Here is a 16,747-nt window from a genome sequence, read left to right on the forward strand (position 1 = left end):
AAAGCATACGCCAGGCTGCCTAGCACCTGCGTTACATTACAACGGTCCCCATGTTTGCTAGCAAGAGAGCTAACTTTAGGCTATTATATTGTGTATAAATCAGGAAGTATGTAAACTTGGGGGCCAGATTTGCTAACACGCTAGTACATATGGTGCTAACTAGTATATAGTAAAATTAAAATATAGCTACTTGTATAAATATATCACCTATTTTGTTGTGATTAAGACAATCTCTATGATTGTTAGCAAGCTAGCAAACCTCAGGTTATTATCTTGTGTAAAATATATTAATTTTTTATATAAGAGTTTTATAGATTTTTTAACCACTATTACTTGTGTAATAACTATGTAATAAGATAAAAAATAAAGCATTCATTCACGTAACTGCAGTGTAATTTTGCGCTCCTGAGTCGGCCAGCTGGTAAAAACAAAAGAGAGAGATTTTTTTTTTAAATTTAGGTCAAATCTAGTTCTCAATTTAGCTAGTTTTGGTGATGTCATATGAATTCAGGATTGTGATTGGTTGCTCAAACGTTAACTTGACGACGTTAAATCAAGATGTGCTTTCGTCAGCTGTTAGAAACTGAAGATGAAACCGCAGAATAGCCCTTGACCCTTACGAAAATGTAAGCAGTCCTGATTTTTTTTCTCAGGCCTCTGTGTGTGTGTGTGTGTGTGTGTGTGTGTGTGTGTGTGTGTGTATCCTTGTTAGCTTTATGTTCAGATTGCCCATTGTAAGGGCCGTGGGAGGTCATGTTCTGAATAATTTATCCTCGGTTATGTGTCTCTGCGGCGTTCCCTCAGCATGATGAGATTATGCAGGGAGGGAGGGAGGGGGGAGAGAGAGACAGAAAAAAACAGAGAGATAGAAAGATGAGTCTCTCCATGTAGCAGCTCTGCGTGTGTGTGTTCGTTCATTTTGGAGCTCATCCTCCACTCTGGAGGTATGGTTTGCACTCCGTACAGAAAACGTCCCGTCGTTCTTTGAGATGCAGCTGTGTGGTGATGAGAGAGTGAGATGCTGGGAGGGGTTGATAGGGTGATTAGGGGTGATGGGGTGTTTATTGAGGATGAAGGGGCTCACGCCAGCGCAGTGAGCTTGGCGCCCTCGTCGCTGGCCCACGGCTGCAGGTTGTGCAGCGCGAACAGGGACGAGTTGTGCATGCACAGCGGGTCGGCCGGCAGCGGGTCGCTCAGAGACTTGTGGAAGGCGTCGTGCTGAAGCTGCATCATCAGTCGGTTGGCCTGCTGTCGCTCAGCCTCGCGCTCCTCCGCCGTCTGCCGTCTGCCAAACCAGAGCACGGACAGTGTCAGAAATCTGGACTTCACAATAACTTCTGAATCAGAATTTATCTCCTAATATTAATAACATTAATAATACCATCTTTTTTTTGGTTGGTTGGTTGTTGTTTTTTTTACTATTTCCAAGCTTTAAATTTTCTTATTCTGTGACGAGATCATTTTTCCAAGTTTATTCAAAATTATCTATCATTACAAGAAGACACTTTCAGGCTTGAAATTATTTACAGAAATAGGTTTAATTAATAATCTTATAATTGGTTTACTGTGTAATTTTATCACGTCAATAAATCTGACTATTCAAGGTCATCTTTCTTGTGAACCCAAATAATTCAGACACAAATCTGGTTTCAATCCCAGGTGACTGGATTTTTCCTGTTGCAGCTTGAGATTAGGAAATGACCTACACATATATGTAGTTTTTTATTAATATATCATCATCCATGTTACATATTTTCAAATCAAATTATTATTGTTATTGATTGTCCCAGAAATTTTAAGATCTGTCGTGTCGAGTCTTGTTCATTGCTGTTTGGATTGAATTACTGGAGTATTTCAGTTTAAACAGCATGTGTTATCTGTAAATCTGCTTAAACACATTTAAACACACTGATGCGTATAAAAAAGCAAAATACGACAATTATCACTCGATGAATTAACAGCTTTGTTCTTAAATATCCTAAAAGTTTACGCAATGCTAAATTTCAGTGTATTTACTTATAACTTGAATTGACTTTCCACGATTTCTTAAAGATAATGAAATGCTGTTAAAAAGAACGTTTAAGATGTCACTTCAAGTGACTAAATTTAAACATTTAAATGTACTTCAAGTTCCTTTGACTTTTAAGAATACCAAAAAAGTGTCTTAAAGTTACAAGTATATTTCATGAATTTAAAAAGTCCAGTAAAGGCACCGAAATTTCCTACTAAATTTAATGTTCTTTAAGGTTGAGATTAATGCAATTAAATTCACATTTTCACTTGGTGTATATTAATAATTATATATAACAGGACAATGATTTTTTACATGTATACAGTGCTGTGCAAAAGTCTTAGGCACTTGTAAAGAAATGCTGTGGACCACAAATGGCTTAAAAATAATGAAATGAAATGTTTCAACGTTAAAATAAATACTATAAGCAGTAATCAGTGAGCCATAATAAATGAAACAAAGTCAATATTTGGTGTGAGATAAGGCAAATCCCTTTGCTTTAAAAATATACATATAAATCTCCGTCTCAGGTCCAGTGAGGTCAGTTTTATGTGGAAATGATCTGTAGGTTTTACTGAGCGTCTAACAGAACCAGCCACAGTTCTTCTGGACACTTTGACTGTCACACTCACTTCTTCATTTTGCACCAAAACCCAGCAGCCTTCATTATGTTTTCTTTTTTCATCTGAAAAGTGCTCTCTTATGGAATACGCTGCTCAGATGCAAACTTTTTTTTTTTTGTAACATTTAATTTTGTGCTGGAAACCGAACGTTTGGACTCTAAAATGCTTTTGTAATGTTGTGACTCGATAATGTAGAAGTCATAAAATAGAAATCTATAACAAAGTTTGTGTGAAAAAACAAATAGTAAAGGTTCCTACGCTTCCTAAATGGGTTCTTTCTAATAAGAAAACACTGTTTTAGGATTCTATGTAGAACCTTTAAAGGTTTCCTCCACGGCACAGCTGAAGAACATGTACATTTAATAGTCCTAGTTTTGTTTTTTCCTGAGCGTGTGTTTTGAGTTAAGTTTACTCTGCACTCGTCGTGGGTGATGTAGGTGAAACAGACATTTGCGAAATAAATCGAGGAATGCATTAGTGCAAGACCCAAAAAAAAAAAATCTGAAAATAAATCCTTTTCAAATCGTCAGAGTCGTGGAGGTGGAATGTGAGCGGGTTTTGTTGATATTCAGAGGTAATGAAGACAACATGGTTGTAAACGTCCTGCTTTCTCTCCAGGGCTGTGTTTTATTTACACTCGTGTTCAATTCAATTAAAGTTGCTCTAAATCTCTCCCTCCTCCAGATCAGGTCCATAAGGGTGGCGTTAGTGTTGTGTTCACAGTGTGCGCTCTGCATGTACGATCCTGAGTGTAAATCTATCCGTGTTGATGATTTAATAGCTGCACTTTTGCTCATCACAGTGCAATTCATTTCCCTCTGACTCTCTACTGAGGAATTATCACACATCAGCAAGTCAGAGGCGGACGTTTCTTCGGATTAGCGATTCGATTTCTGACATGGCAACTAATTAAAATTTACATTACAAGTGAAAGTGAAACCTTTTACACACAGGCACAAAATTCAGAGGTGAAATTTTCAACGTGGTTTTTCAACACATGCGCACATTTGTCATACATAGTGCATGCTTTTTATTTATTCAATTATTTACACATTTTTGCATTTATGTACTTGTTTATTTTCACATTTGAGTTTTCTACATGCAGGTCACGTTTTTTTTTTGCATGTTAATTTTGCTTGCTTTTTATTTATATTTATAGATTGTTTTCTTTCACATGTAGATAATGTGGTTTCATTTTTACACGTGATTTTAATTTATTCATTCATTCGTTTGTTTGTTCACGTGTAGTTCGTGGGTTAATTTATCCACATGGTATCCACATGACGTGATTCATTCCATTGATTTCACGTGATCACATGATGTCACGTGTTTCCTTGAATGCACATGCGCGGTTTTCAGGGAGCAACCTGGACTTTCATATCTTGTATCGCCTAATCACACGTGATCGATATGACGTGAAGTGTGTGATGGTTCTCCATGCTGTAAGTGTGTTACATGCGTGTCGTAAGTCCTAAACGCACGGTAAGAACAGCTTGTCGTGACGGTTTACTCCACGTTGCTGCTGTCTCATTGTGAAACTGCGTAAAATGTTAAACATTTGAGGTGCTGATTCTGCAGAATAAAGTGTTTCTGTCTTGACTTTTCATTTTAATGGCCGTGATTAAAGATTATAATAAATGTAAGATGGGTGGAAACAACAGCTTGCGCATTAAATATATATACTCTGCAAATGAAGTCGTAAAAAAATAACTGCAGCTTGTGAGGAAGTTTGTGTCGGTTAAAGAGTCGCCATGTTGAACCTCTGCTGAATCCATCGCGCACTCAGAGGCCTGCCGTGTTCGGTGGGTTGTGTTTTCCGTCATGTTGTAATCAGCACCTGGGCCAGATGTGGATTTGTGCTGATGTTTTTCCAGGCAGTTCGCAGCAGCTGGCTGCATTTTGTCCTGTTTTATAACTAAACACAGATGCAGCTCTAAAGTGACGTCTACTGGAGGAGGAAACCGCAAGCTTCCACACGGTTCTGATGAGATATTTTATTGATATCACTGAATCCAGTATGATACGATACAATTTCAAGTCATCATTCAATTATTTTATATTTAATGATATCACTGAATCTATTGTGATATAATAGGACTGTGATTCATAAAGCAACAATTCAGTATCTGACAATACGACTGAAAATGCTTGGATTCGATATAATACGATATGATATGATTTGATTGAATACGATACAGTATGATTCGATTCAACACCATACGATATGATTAAATTCAATATGATTCAATATGATTCGACTGAATACAACAAAATACAACTTTGATTCATAAAACAGCAATGTGATATTTGACAATACAACCAAAGCTGCTTAGATTCAATATATGATATGATTTGATTCAATAAGATACAATATGATTCAATTCAATATGATATGATTTGATTCAAAATGATGATTCGATTAAATGATACAATATGATTAGATTCAGTACAACAGGATATGAAGTGATTCAATTGAAGATATGATTTGATTCAAAATGATACAATATGATTCGATTCAGCACCATACGATATGATTTGATTTGATCCAAAATGATATGCTATGATTCGATTAAATACGATAAGATATGATTCGACTGAATACAACACACTGTAATACAACTTTGATTCATAAAGCAGCAGTTTGATATTTGACAATCCCTTTGAATCTGGTACAATACCACAGGATTTTGATTCAAAAGGCAACTACTCTATTTGACAATATTACTGAATCTGCAATAGTTCGATATGATTTAGTCGTCTCTGATAGATATTTTGTTCAACTTTGAGAATCTGCATCAAGCCCACAATTGTTCCCTCCTGAATGATGAGTTGTTTGTCTTTTGTTTTGATAATAATCGACTTACAAGTATCGTCTTGATTTATTTCAGTTGTCTTAAATCGAAGTATTGATCTGAATCATCTTTTGGCAATCTGAGTACTGAATCTTTGTGGCTTTGCGTTACCACAGTGTGTCATGACAGTTGTTTTTCTACAAAAATCCTACAAACCATCAGCATTTTTATTGTCTGGTTTAAACATCTACAGCAGGTTAATGCAATCGACAGTAAATAATTGAATAATTTAATCTGAAACTGTTTTGTGTTGTGTTGCACCATAATTGCTGCAACTAGTTTCAGAAGAATTAAACGTTTCTTTTCTTCATAGTCAAGGCAGAAATCTCACAACTAGCAACAGATCGAAATAATATAAAAATAAAATCGATCTCACTTTGGATGTGATCTTGTTGACAGCAAAATGAATAAAAGCTGCTCTGATGTGAACACTTCTCCCTGAATACCGGAGATGTTTCCTTGTTAAGAGTACACTAAGTGTGCATCCTTTAGCGTAGCATAAATATTACTCTGAAGATAATTAAATGTACAAGAGTGGGCTTTATCCTCCAGTTGTCTAACTTACTCATGTTTAAAAGGTTCACTACATTCACACTAAAGGTAGAGAAGGTGTTTTCGATGGTACACCCTCACTGCAAGTGTCTGGTGTAGTACTGTAGAGTTTTCCTCAGAGCGTAGTCATGAAGTCTGACAACTCCATTTAATTCATCCTTACAAACTTATTGTGAAATATATTCATTAACTCTGGATGTGTGTGTACCGGTATTTTTGTCTGTTTTTTTTTTTTAAGACAGAATGTTGAAAATGAACACTGAGGAGAAAAACAGTCCAGTCTTCAGAGGAATTTTTTTTCCTTTCGGTCAACAAGCTGCTGCAGGTCACATGATTACCTTTTTCATAATTTTATATACTTATTAAATAGGTGATGTTATGAATAATAATACGACTAATAAAAAGAACGCAGCCTTTAGCGTACATCTGTGGATGTAAACTGTCGAAGTCCTGTAGGAAAGGTGTGGACTTCACTGTGAGGACTGCAGATGTTAGCGAAATTAGCTAATTGTAAAGCTGGGGTTTTGAGGTACATGTCTGATATTTATATACACTAAAACTGAATATACACTACCGTTCAAAAGTTTGGGGTCACTTTGAAATGTCCTTATTTTTGAAAGAAAAGCGCTGTTCTTTTCAATGAAGATCACTTTAAACTAATCAGAAATCCACTCTATACATTGCTAATGTGGTAAATGACTATTCTAGCTGCAAATGTCTGGTTTTTGGTGCAATATCTCCATAGGTGTATAGAGGCCCATTTCCAGCAACTCTCACTCCAGTGTTCTAATGGTACAATGTGTTTGCTCATTGCCTCAGAAGGCTAATGGATGATTAGAAAACCCTTGTACAATCATGTTAGCACAGCTGAAAACAGTTGAGCTCTTTAGAGAAGCTATAAAACTGACCTTCCTTTGAGCAGATTGAGTTTCTGGAGCATCACATTTGTGAAAATGGCCAGAAAAATGTCTTGACTATATTTTCTATTCATTTTACAACTTATGGTGGGAAATAAAAGTGTGACTTTTCATGGAAAACACAAAATTGTCTGGTGACCCCAAACTTGTGAACGGTAGTGTAACTTGTAAACTAGAATAAACTTCAACTTTAAAATTAAAACTGTAAATGTGTGCTTTTACACAGGGATTTTTTTTTTAATAATCTCACTGAGGTAAACTGCAAATTCCCGCCAAATCCACATTCTGGAACATTGCTGATGACGTCCCATGCGCGCGCGTTCAAACTGCAGTAACTATGGCGACACTTCTAACCCTGCCCTCTCTCTCGCGCGCGCGCGGTTATTTCCCACAGCGGCGCGCTTCAAAAGAATAAATGAGGCTTCTGCAGCGCGCGCTCTCTCTCTCTCACCTCCACTTGGTCCTCCGGTTCTGGAACCACGTCTTGACCTGCGCGTCGGTCATCTTGAGGGTCTTGGCGAGAGCCGCGCGCTCGGCGCTGGCCAGGTATTTCTGCCGGTGGAAGCGCTTCTCCAGCTCGCAGATCTGCGCGCGTGAAAACGACGTGCGCGGCTTCTTCCGCTTGGGCGGTGTCCGGTTCTGGTACGGGTGACCGATCCGCCGTGCAACCACGGTGAAGGGTGTCAGGGCCGCTGGAGAGGACGGAGAGGGTTATTCCAAACCGGAAGTGTCAAATGAACACGTGATCATTGAGCATTAACATCATGGGGGGAAAAGTGTGTATGGAATAAACAGAAAATAAATAATAATAAACAAAATAATAAACAGATAGAGACCGACTTGGGGAAGCAGAATTGTTGTTAATTATAGAGTTTAATTTTAGTGTTTACATGAAATGAGATTTTGCATGAAATACTTTTTTTAATTATTATTATTATTATTATTATTATTATTAGGATTAGAAAGTTACTTCTAAAAACAATTGTTCAGAGAAACGTGATGTTCTTGTGTGTCCAATTTACACGTCGTTTGTTCGACACTTCACGTGAAACGTGATATTCACGTGTTTTAGAATTATTTTTTCTCGCTGCTCATTTATTTTCATGTCTTTATTATTTTTTTTACATGTAGGTCATGTTGTTCTTTTTTTTCACCTGTCACACACGCACGTTCGGGGTAAACCACAGTGCCATGCACGTTCACGTGTTTATCACGTGTGATCACATATCACTCACATATTTTACAAAAAAGTGTGTGTGTGGGGGGGTGTTGTTAACACAAGAGGCATCTTTAGTACCTTTTTATTTATAATTAATATTTATATATGTAATATATCTTACATATATGGTGAGAAGGTGTGTGTGTGTGTGTGTGTGTGTGTGATGATCGTATTTAGCCGAAATCGTTCATAATTTATGACCCGTTTTCCCTCGACTCCTCCCCAATGCATTAAAAGCTGAGAGTTTGGTGCTGTTCGGTGTGAAAGGGAGTGAAATGTGCTCTGATTCAGCTGAGCTACAGGCTCGCGAGCCGAAGTGTGGGGAAAAAAACAGGTGAAATAAGTAAAAAAATAAATAAATCACAGTAATTACGGGAAATAATTTTACTTTCTTTTGTTCTTTGGGGAAACAGAAAGTAATGCAGAGGCCTAGTATAAATTGAAGAATTATTTTAGACCCAGGAAGGTTAATTTTTGAAACAAAAAAATGCGTAAAATTGTTTATTGAGAGAGCCAGACTTGTTTTTATTGTGTGTTTGATTGTCAGATGCTGTAACTTGCATGTTAAATCAGACCTACAGACTACAGCTGAAACATTATTTCTATTATTTCTCGACACGCCACTGAAATACGCAATAATGCACCAAATTTATTCTGTGTGTGTGCGTGTGTGTGTGTGCGCGCGCGCGCTTTAAAGTGTGAGGCCTATGGGGCCTCCATGAATAACCCTGCTGAAATATTGATACGTAAAATATTGATAAAGCACTTGGCGTTTTTTTTTTCCTTTTTCTTTTCGGGATTGGTGATGAATGGCTGTACCGACACCGGGGGAGGCCTCGCGCGCGCGTCACAAACCGGAGCTGAACTCTTAAAACCTGACAGCGTGTTTGATTTCTTTATCCATTCACCATCCTTTTAAAATCAATCTGCGCGATATATGGCGCTGTTTTAGCGCAACACACACACACACAGGGCATTATCTATTTATGAATTTGCTCTGAATGTGAACCAGCTGCTCTTAATGGACGCTAATACAGGAGCTTAATGCTGATTGTAAATCTGTTGTTATTGTTGTTTTGCATAAATTAACGATTCGGGACATCATGAATATTAATAACCCAGTTTGTTTTAAAGGCAATATTCGATACTCGTGAGGATATCGTGAAGACTTCACTGCTATTACTTCTGGGGGAAAAAGTTAGATGATTAAACTCTAGAGAAATATACAACACATGAAATACATATCTATATTAATATTAACTGGAGTCTGTGTTATTTTATATATATATATATATATATATATATATATATATATATATATATATATATATATATATATGCGTTATTAAGGGACATCAGCTCAAAGAAACTCCATTGTTTTCTTCCCGTTATAGGAGATTAAATGTGTATTAGTTTTTCCCCAAAAAATGTGATACTGATATATAGACAGTGTACATTTTATTTATTGATATCTATAAAGTTTATTTGTGAGAAATTGACATGCTCCAAGTCTGATGTCCCATAATTCCTGAATCTCGCCTCATCTTTACACACACACACACACACACACACACACACGAGGTCACACCACCAGCCTTCCAACAGCTCCATTAACTCTGAGCCCAAATATCTCATCCGTTTCCCAGCTTCCTTTCAAATTGTTTAAAATATATTGAAGTATTAATTATCCCATATGTTGTAACACCAATCATTTAAAAATCAACACGAAATTCCTTTGATGGACCTGGAAATTTAATACTGAATGTTTACATCAATCTATGAGGAATATTCAAAGTGTTAATTTTGCAAATCTATGAATTTTTTTTTAATCTTTTTTTTGGCTGCTCTTAAAAATATAAAAGTTCGTGCCATCGGTTTTTTTTTCCCTTTTTTTTAAATTTAGGGTTAGATGGATTTGGATGTGTTTAGGGAAAAAAGTGAGCTGAAAGGATTCAGAAGTATTCCTGATTTGTCAGTGAGTCCTGTGAATGAATAATAATTCTGTAAGATTCGTCCTGCTCGGTTCAGATGGACACATCAGGAGTGAGTTGGTGTGTTTTCAGGGATTAATCATGCAGTCTGATTGGAGATGAGCTCCAGCTGGACTTGTGCGCAGTGACGCGTGTTTTATAAAAATGAGCTGTTGTTCTGTTTTTGTAAATGATGATGATGATGATGATACCTGCAAAGCGGTCCTTGGCGAAGCGCTGGCTGCTCTCCATCCAGGGGAAGCCGATGCCGCTGAGCGCGGGGACAGTGGGGGGCACGGCGGCGGTGAGCGGTCTGTGCGCCGGGACTCTGATCACACCGCCGGGCGCCAGAGCAAAGTTCGGCCCGTACGCACCGGATTCATCATACGGAGCGGCCAGACCGTGAAAAGCTCCAGAGAGAGCCGGGTACGGACCCGGACTGGCCGCTCGGTGACCGTGCGCACTGTCCGGACTGTTCTGTGTCGAGTTCTGTTGCTGCTGCTGTTGGTGCTGCTGTTGTTTTTGCTGCTGTTGTTGCTGCTGTTGTTGTTGCTGCTGCTGTTGTCGTTTTTGGCTCTCTGGCTCTCCACCACTGAGGATCTGATCGATGCCGAAGCTGATGGGTTCGTGTTGGCCAGGCTGAGATGTCTGACCCGTGGGGCTGGAGCTTGGCGCTCGGTCCATCCTCTCCTTCCACAAACCTGACCGAATACCCTTCTGGGGACTTGTATTCCACTTTCAGATGACTGATAGCTGTTCAACGCTACTGAGGGTTAAATTCCTGAGAAGTTTTTTTTTTTTTTTTTCGGCAGAGGATTCCGGGGTAGCGCCAGCCTCTATCCGGGCATGGAAAGTTTTTTTGGCAGAAGGACTTGGACCGGTTTCACACACAGTCCCAGGTTTGTCTCCTGGTCTTTTAGCTCCTCCTACTTCATTTCTGTTCGCCTCTTTTCTCATTGGTCACTTTGCTCTTCTTCTGTCCTCACTGGTGGACACTTTATGACATCATTCTCTGATTGGTCTGGAGTGGAATTTCTTCTTCTTTTTCTTTTTTCCTGTTTTCTCCCCTGTTCAATCTCCTACACGGTATCTTCATGTAACTGTTTGTCTGTCGGACACTTTAAAGTGTTTTAAAGTGATAAGTGGTTTTTATTTCAGTCCTTTGGTTACAGTTTATTGCTTTATGTTTATAAAATAAGTGTGTGTGTGTGTGTGTGTGTGTGTGTAAAGCAAAAAAACACACTGGTGTTCTCCCACTGTTTAGGGTTAATCAGATGAACGCGAGATGTCTCTCACGGGGTAATCTGGGGTGTGTGTGTGTGAGAGAGAGAGAGAGCGCTCCATCGATCGGTCGGATGAGAAACTCGAGCCGGTGTGTATTAAAAGCGGCATCATTAGAAAACCATTCGAACTTGAGTTCGCCTCCAGCAGCGCGGGGAGCCTGGGCTTCTCCACCATCACATCATCGGTTATTACATGAAGGGAAAAACACAATCATGCTTTATTTATTGATCCTGCTGTGGAAAAGGCTTTAATAATGTAACTCTAATTAATCATTCTGATATTTATGCATTATTATTATTATTATTATTATTATTATTATTATTATTATCGAGATGAACATATGACCTAGTTAAGATGACAATAACATGCCTACATAAGCTAATAAACTATTTTATAGCTTACATAATATACATATAACATTTAGAATACACACCAAGAAATATAAGATACATAAGACAATAAAAGCAATGTTGTATTTTTTTAAAGATTGTTTCACTTTTATTAGGAATTCCATCCATCCATCCATCCATCCATCCATTATCTATAGCCGCTTATCCTTTTATTAGGAATTCGTGTTACTTAATCAGTAACTGGTGGTTAGTGATTCGGTAAATAGTTAATAAAATTTGTATTTTATTTTTGCCTTTAGGATGATTATTTTCGCACTCTGTACATTGACACCATTTATTATTTTTATTTTTAAAATGTATTTAGAATTTATTATGAAACATTATTCCTCCGGATCTACCCAAAAGAGACGGTTTATTTTAATTCTAGGCGGCATACAAAACATTTTCTACAGTTTAAACTATAAATTAAACTCTCACCTGTCCGTCTTTACAAAGCAGATGTACATCAAAGCATTTTCAGGTTCCTTTCTTCACCGTAAATTACTTTGATCTTAATATTAAATAATTTACCTTGGCAGTCAGGATGATTTTTACACACACACACACACACACACACACACGAACAATCTTCTGAATATTTATTAAACAGTGTGTTAAACAGTGACTTTAACACGCCTCTTAATTGAAACAATTAGTGAAGCGCAAAAACTTGTCATGTCCAATTAAAGCGCAGTTTTAGTGTATGTGTGTGTGTGTGTGTGTGTGACCACTGGGACACTCGATCTGCTGCCAAAGTGCTTCCGTGTAAAAGCGGCGCTTAAACCAGATTAAGTTTGGGCTCTTTTTCGGCTCAAAGCTGCTGCGTTTGATTAGCTTCAGGGGGCTGCGGAGGAGAAGCAAATCCGGTTAACTGTGAAGGAGTTGATATTTTAATAGACCATTAGCGACTGCTGCTGATGCTAAAAAGCTCCTTTCCCCTGGGAGAGAGAGAGAGAGAGAGAGAGAGAGGAGGTCCTTAGTCCAATAGCTGAAGATGTTCACTTCATTCCAGTGTCATTTGGTGTCACTCTGTGTTTTAGAGCCAGAATTTTAGAAATGATGGTGTGGTCAGAGTATAAAAAGGTGTGTGTGTGTGTGTGTGTGTGTGTGTTATACTACTGAGGACCAAAAGTCCCCACAAGGATAGTAAAATCTGCCAATTTCGACCTTGTGGGGACATTTGGATGGTCCCCACAAGGAAATTGCTGTTGTGTTGGTCTCTCTTTTTTTTTTTAACAAAAATTTTAAAAAGAGCCAAATAGTTTCCTTTTTATTACTGAGGTTAAGGTTCGGGTGAGGTTTAGGGGCAGCACAGCATTAATTAACTGCAATAATTGTCAATGGAAGGCCCTCACAAGGATTGTGAAACAAACGTGTGTGTGTGTGTGTGTGTGTGTGTGTGTGTGTGTGTGTGTGTGAGAGAGAGAGAGAGAGAGAGAGAGAGAGCATGCTCTACACACTAACTAACTTTTTTATCATTCAGTAAGAATTTACTCAGTCAATAAATAAGCAGCTCATTAGTTTCAAACCGTTACTATGACATCAACAGCCACGCCTACAGTGTGAGGGTTGCAATCGTTGTTGTTGTTTAGTCGTAGTAGAAACTAGTCTAAATAGCTTAAATATGACTAATGGTATTTTACAATCATCATTATATCATTTATTGACTTATTGATTCACCTATTTTTGTTTTTCTTTATTTCTGTCAGAAAAATTCTGAATAAAACAGTGCACACATGGTCAAACAGTTTTTCCGATTAAGACCTCACAGCCATTATTGTTTTTGTTCTTGTTGTTAGTCACAACAGTTAATTGACCTTTGGTGATTATAGAGGTAAATCTGAACATCATGTCCATTTATTAAACATCAGGAATTTTGATGTATAAATTCTCCAAATAGGGCGGCACAGTGGTGTAGTGGTTAGCACTGTCGCCTCACAGCAAGAAGGTCCTGGGTTCGAGCCCTGTGGCCGGCGAGGGCCTTTCTGTGTGGAGTTTGCATGTTCTCCCCGTGTCCGCGTGGGTTTCCTCCGGGTGCTCCGGTTTCCCCCACAGTCCAAAGACATGCAGGTTAGGTTAACTGGTGACTCTAAATTGACCATAGGTGTGAATGTGAGTGTGAATGGTTGTCTGTGTCTATGTGTCAGCCCTGTGATGACCTGGCGACTTGTCCAGGGTGAACCCCGCCTTTCGCCCGTAGTCAGCTGGGATAGGCTCCAGCTCACCTGCGACCCTGTAGAAGGATAAAGCGGCTAGAGATGATGAGAATGAGATGAAATTCTCCAAATAATTTGCACTCGGATCCAGGATTTTAACCTCGACAGCATCAATTATTATTATGAAGAGTGAACATGTTCACAGCTAATTGTCTAACAAACTAAAAGTTGCTCAGTTTCTGTAAATTAACCCTTCTCTGGTTCTTTATGAAGTCAGACTAATTTTTAAAATTTTTAACTTTGTGCTATTTGAGAGCCTGGAATTGAACTCATCCATCCATTATCTGTGCTGCTTTTCTGCCAGGGAGCCAATCACAGCTGAGCCTGGGTGGGAGGTGGGGTTCATCCTGGGCAGGTCGCCAACCTATCTCAGGGCTACGCAAAGTCAATTCACACTCACGTTCACACCTATGGGCAGTTTATTATAGTCAGTTGACCAAATCCACATGTCTTTGGACTGTAGAAGGAAACCAGAGCACAAGGAGGAAACCCACACAGGCACGAGGAGATGATGTAAACATCACACAGAAAGGCTCCAGTCAGACACGAGCTTCGAACTCGGAACCTTCTTACTGTTAGGTGACAGTGATAACCACTACACCACCATGATGCCCAAATAATGATTTAAACTAAGGTCATGGTCTGAAAACTTTGCAAAGAAACAATCTCTAACTTGCTTTTAACAGTTTGTAGTTTCTGAAATTGTGCCTAATTATTCACAAATTTAACATTATGAGGAAAAAGCGAGGGCGGCACGGTGGTGTAGTGGTTAGCGCTGTCGCCTCACAGCAAGAAGGTCCGGGTTTGAGCCCCGTGGCCAGCGAGGGCCTTTCTGTGCGGAGTTTGCATGTTCTCCCCGTGTCCGCGTGGGTTTCCTCCGGGTGCTCCGGTTTCCCCCACAGTCCAAAGACATGCAGGTTAGGTTAACTGGTGACTCTAAATTGACCGTAGGTGTGAATGTGAGTGTGAATGGTTGTCTGTGTCTATGTGTCAGCCCTGTGATGACCTGGCGACTTGTCCAGGGTGTACCCCGCCTTTCGCCCGTAGTCAGCTGGGATAGGCTCCAGCTTGCCTGCGACCCTGTAGAAGGATAAAGCGGCTAGAGAGGCAAGAGATAATGAGATGAGATGAGGAAAAAGCGTCATTAACATCAGCAAAAGCAGATCAGACATTGTGGGATATGCTGACATGTTAACTTTGTACACATTTTCCCAAAACTATAATGTAAAAATTTTTTACTCGAATCACATTATTTATTAGCATGACAGTTGTCATAATAATGGCAAAAAAAAAATCCTGAATGTAATACTGTTTGCTAAACAGCATGTAGACGTACCACAGTTTGCTGAGCCTAACATAGCCACAGTTATTTTTTGTATGTAAACTTTGTCTTGAATAAAATGCTACAGCTTTAAAGTTTTTTGAAAAAGTAGGGATGAATTCAGAAGATGGTTGACATGGTAACTGTTAAATGTGTCGCGAGCTCACTGAAGGAACTTCATTCCTTTCTCATTGAAAACTACCTGTATGAGCCCTTTCAATCTGGTTTCTGCACACAGCACAGAAACTGCTCCTGCAAGTGGTAAATGACCTCCTCCTGTCTGCTGATAGTGGTTCACTTAACATTCTCATTCTTCTTGACTTATCTGCTGCATTTGACACCATCAGTCATGACACACTCATCTCCCGTCTGTCAGATATTGGTATCACAGACATAGCCCTCCAATAGTTTCGGTCCTACCTCACCAACAGATGACAGTTTGTCACACTGGGTTTACATAAGTCCTCCATGTCCCCTATTACTCATGGTGTCCCCCAGGGGTCTGTTCTTGGGCCCCTCCTTTTCCTTATATACATCCTGCCCCATGGCCAAATTATTCGTAACTATGGTCTTAACTTCTGTTGCTACGCTGATGACATCCAATTATATCTCACTACACTACATCCTCCCCCACTGACCCCCCTCCCAGTTCCCTCAATGACTGTCTCTCAAACCTAAAGTTGTGGATGCAGAATAATTTTCTAAAACTTAACACAGATAAAACAGAAATCATGCTTATCAGCTCCAAATTTTCATTGTCCAAATTCTCCAGTTTCAGTCTTAACATCGACGGTGCACTTGTTAAATCTTCACCTGTTGTTAGAAACCTTGGAATATTGCTTGGCTCCTCACTCAACTTTAATCCCCACATTAAATCCCTCACCAAGACTGCTTTCTTCCATCTCCGGAACATTGCCCGCCTTCCCCCCATTCTTTCCACTAGTGATGTTCAAACGTTGGTCCACTCCTTCATTATGTCCCGCCTAGATTATTGTAACTCCCTTCTCATTGGCCTCCCTACTAAACCCCTTCAAAGACTACAATACATTCAGAACTCTGCAGCGAGACTCCTCACCCATACCAAACCATCTGCTCATATCACCCCATCCTGTCTGAGCTTCACTGGCTACCTGTTCTGTCCAGAATTAAATATAAAATCATACTGCTCACCTTCAAAGCTCTCCATAACCTTGCTCCTTCTTACATCTGTGATCTCCTGACCTGTTATACTCCATCCCACTCTCTCAGATCCTCTGGCTATAATCTCCTTGCTGTTCCTCGCACTAGACTCTCTACCTTGGGTGGCAGGTCCTTCAGTGCCACAGCCCCCAAGCTCTGGAATTCTCTTCCTCAACCCCTCCATGACTGCTCTTCTCTTCCTTTCTTCAGATCT

General features: G+C 39.3%; 1 protein-coding gene across 1 annotated transcript; it reads right to left on the reverse strand.

Moving 5' to 3' along the window:
• Window positions 1-398: 398 nt before the first annotated feature.
• Window positions 399-10,841, reverse strand: tlx3b (T cell leukemia homeobox 3b). Its single transcript, XM_060908098.1, has 4 exons — window positions 10,718-10,841; window positions 10,357-10,639; window positions 7,407-7,647; window positions 399-1,285 (listed from the first exon to the last, which is right to left on the reverse strand). Exons 1-4 carry the CDS (start codon window positions 10,826-10,828, stop codon window positions 1,081-1,083), a joined length of 840 nt encoding a protein of 279 aa, XP_060764081.1. The 5' UTR covers window positions 10,829-10,841; the 3' UTR covers window positions 399-1,080.
• Between the last annotated feature and the right edge of the window lie 5,906 nt (window positions 10,842-16,747).

The sequence above is a fragment of the Neoarius graeffei genome, chromosome 25 (genome assembly GCF_027579695.1).
Source record: "Neoarius graeffei isolate fNeoGra1 chromosome 25, fNeoGra1.pri, whole genome shotgun sequence".
NCBI classification, from domain to species: domain Eukaryota; kingdom Metazoa; phylum Chordata; class Actinopteri; order Siluriformes; family Ariidae; genus Neoarius; species Neoarius graeffei.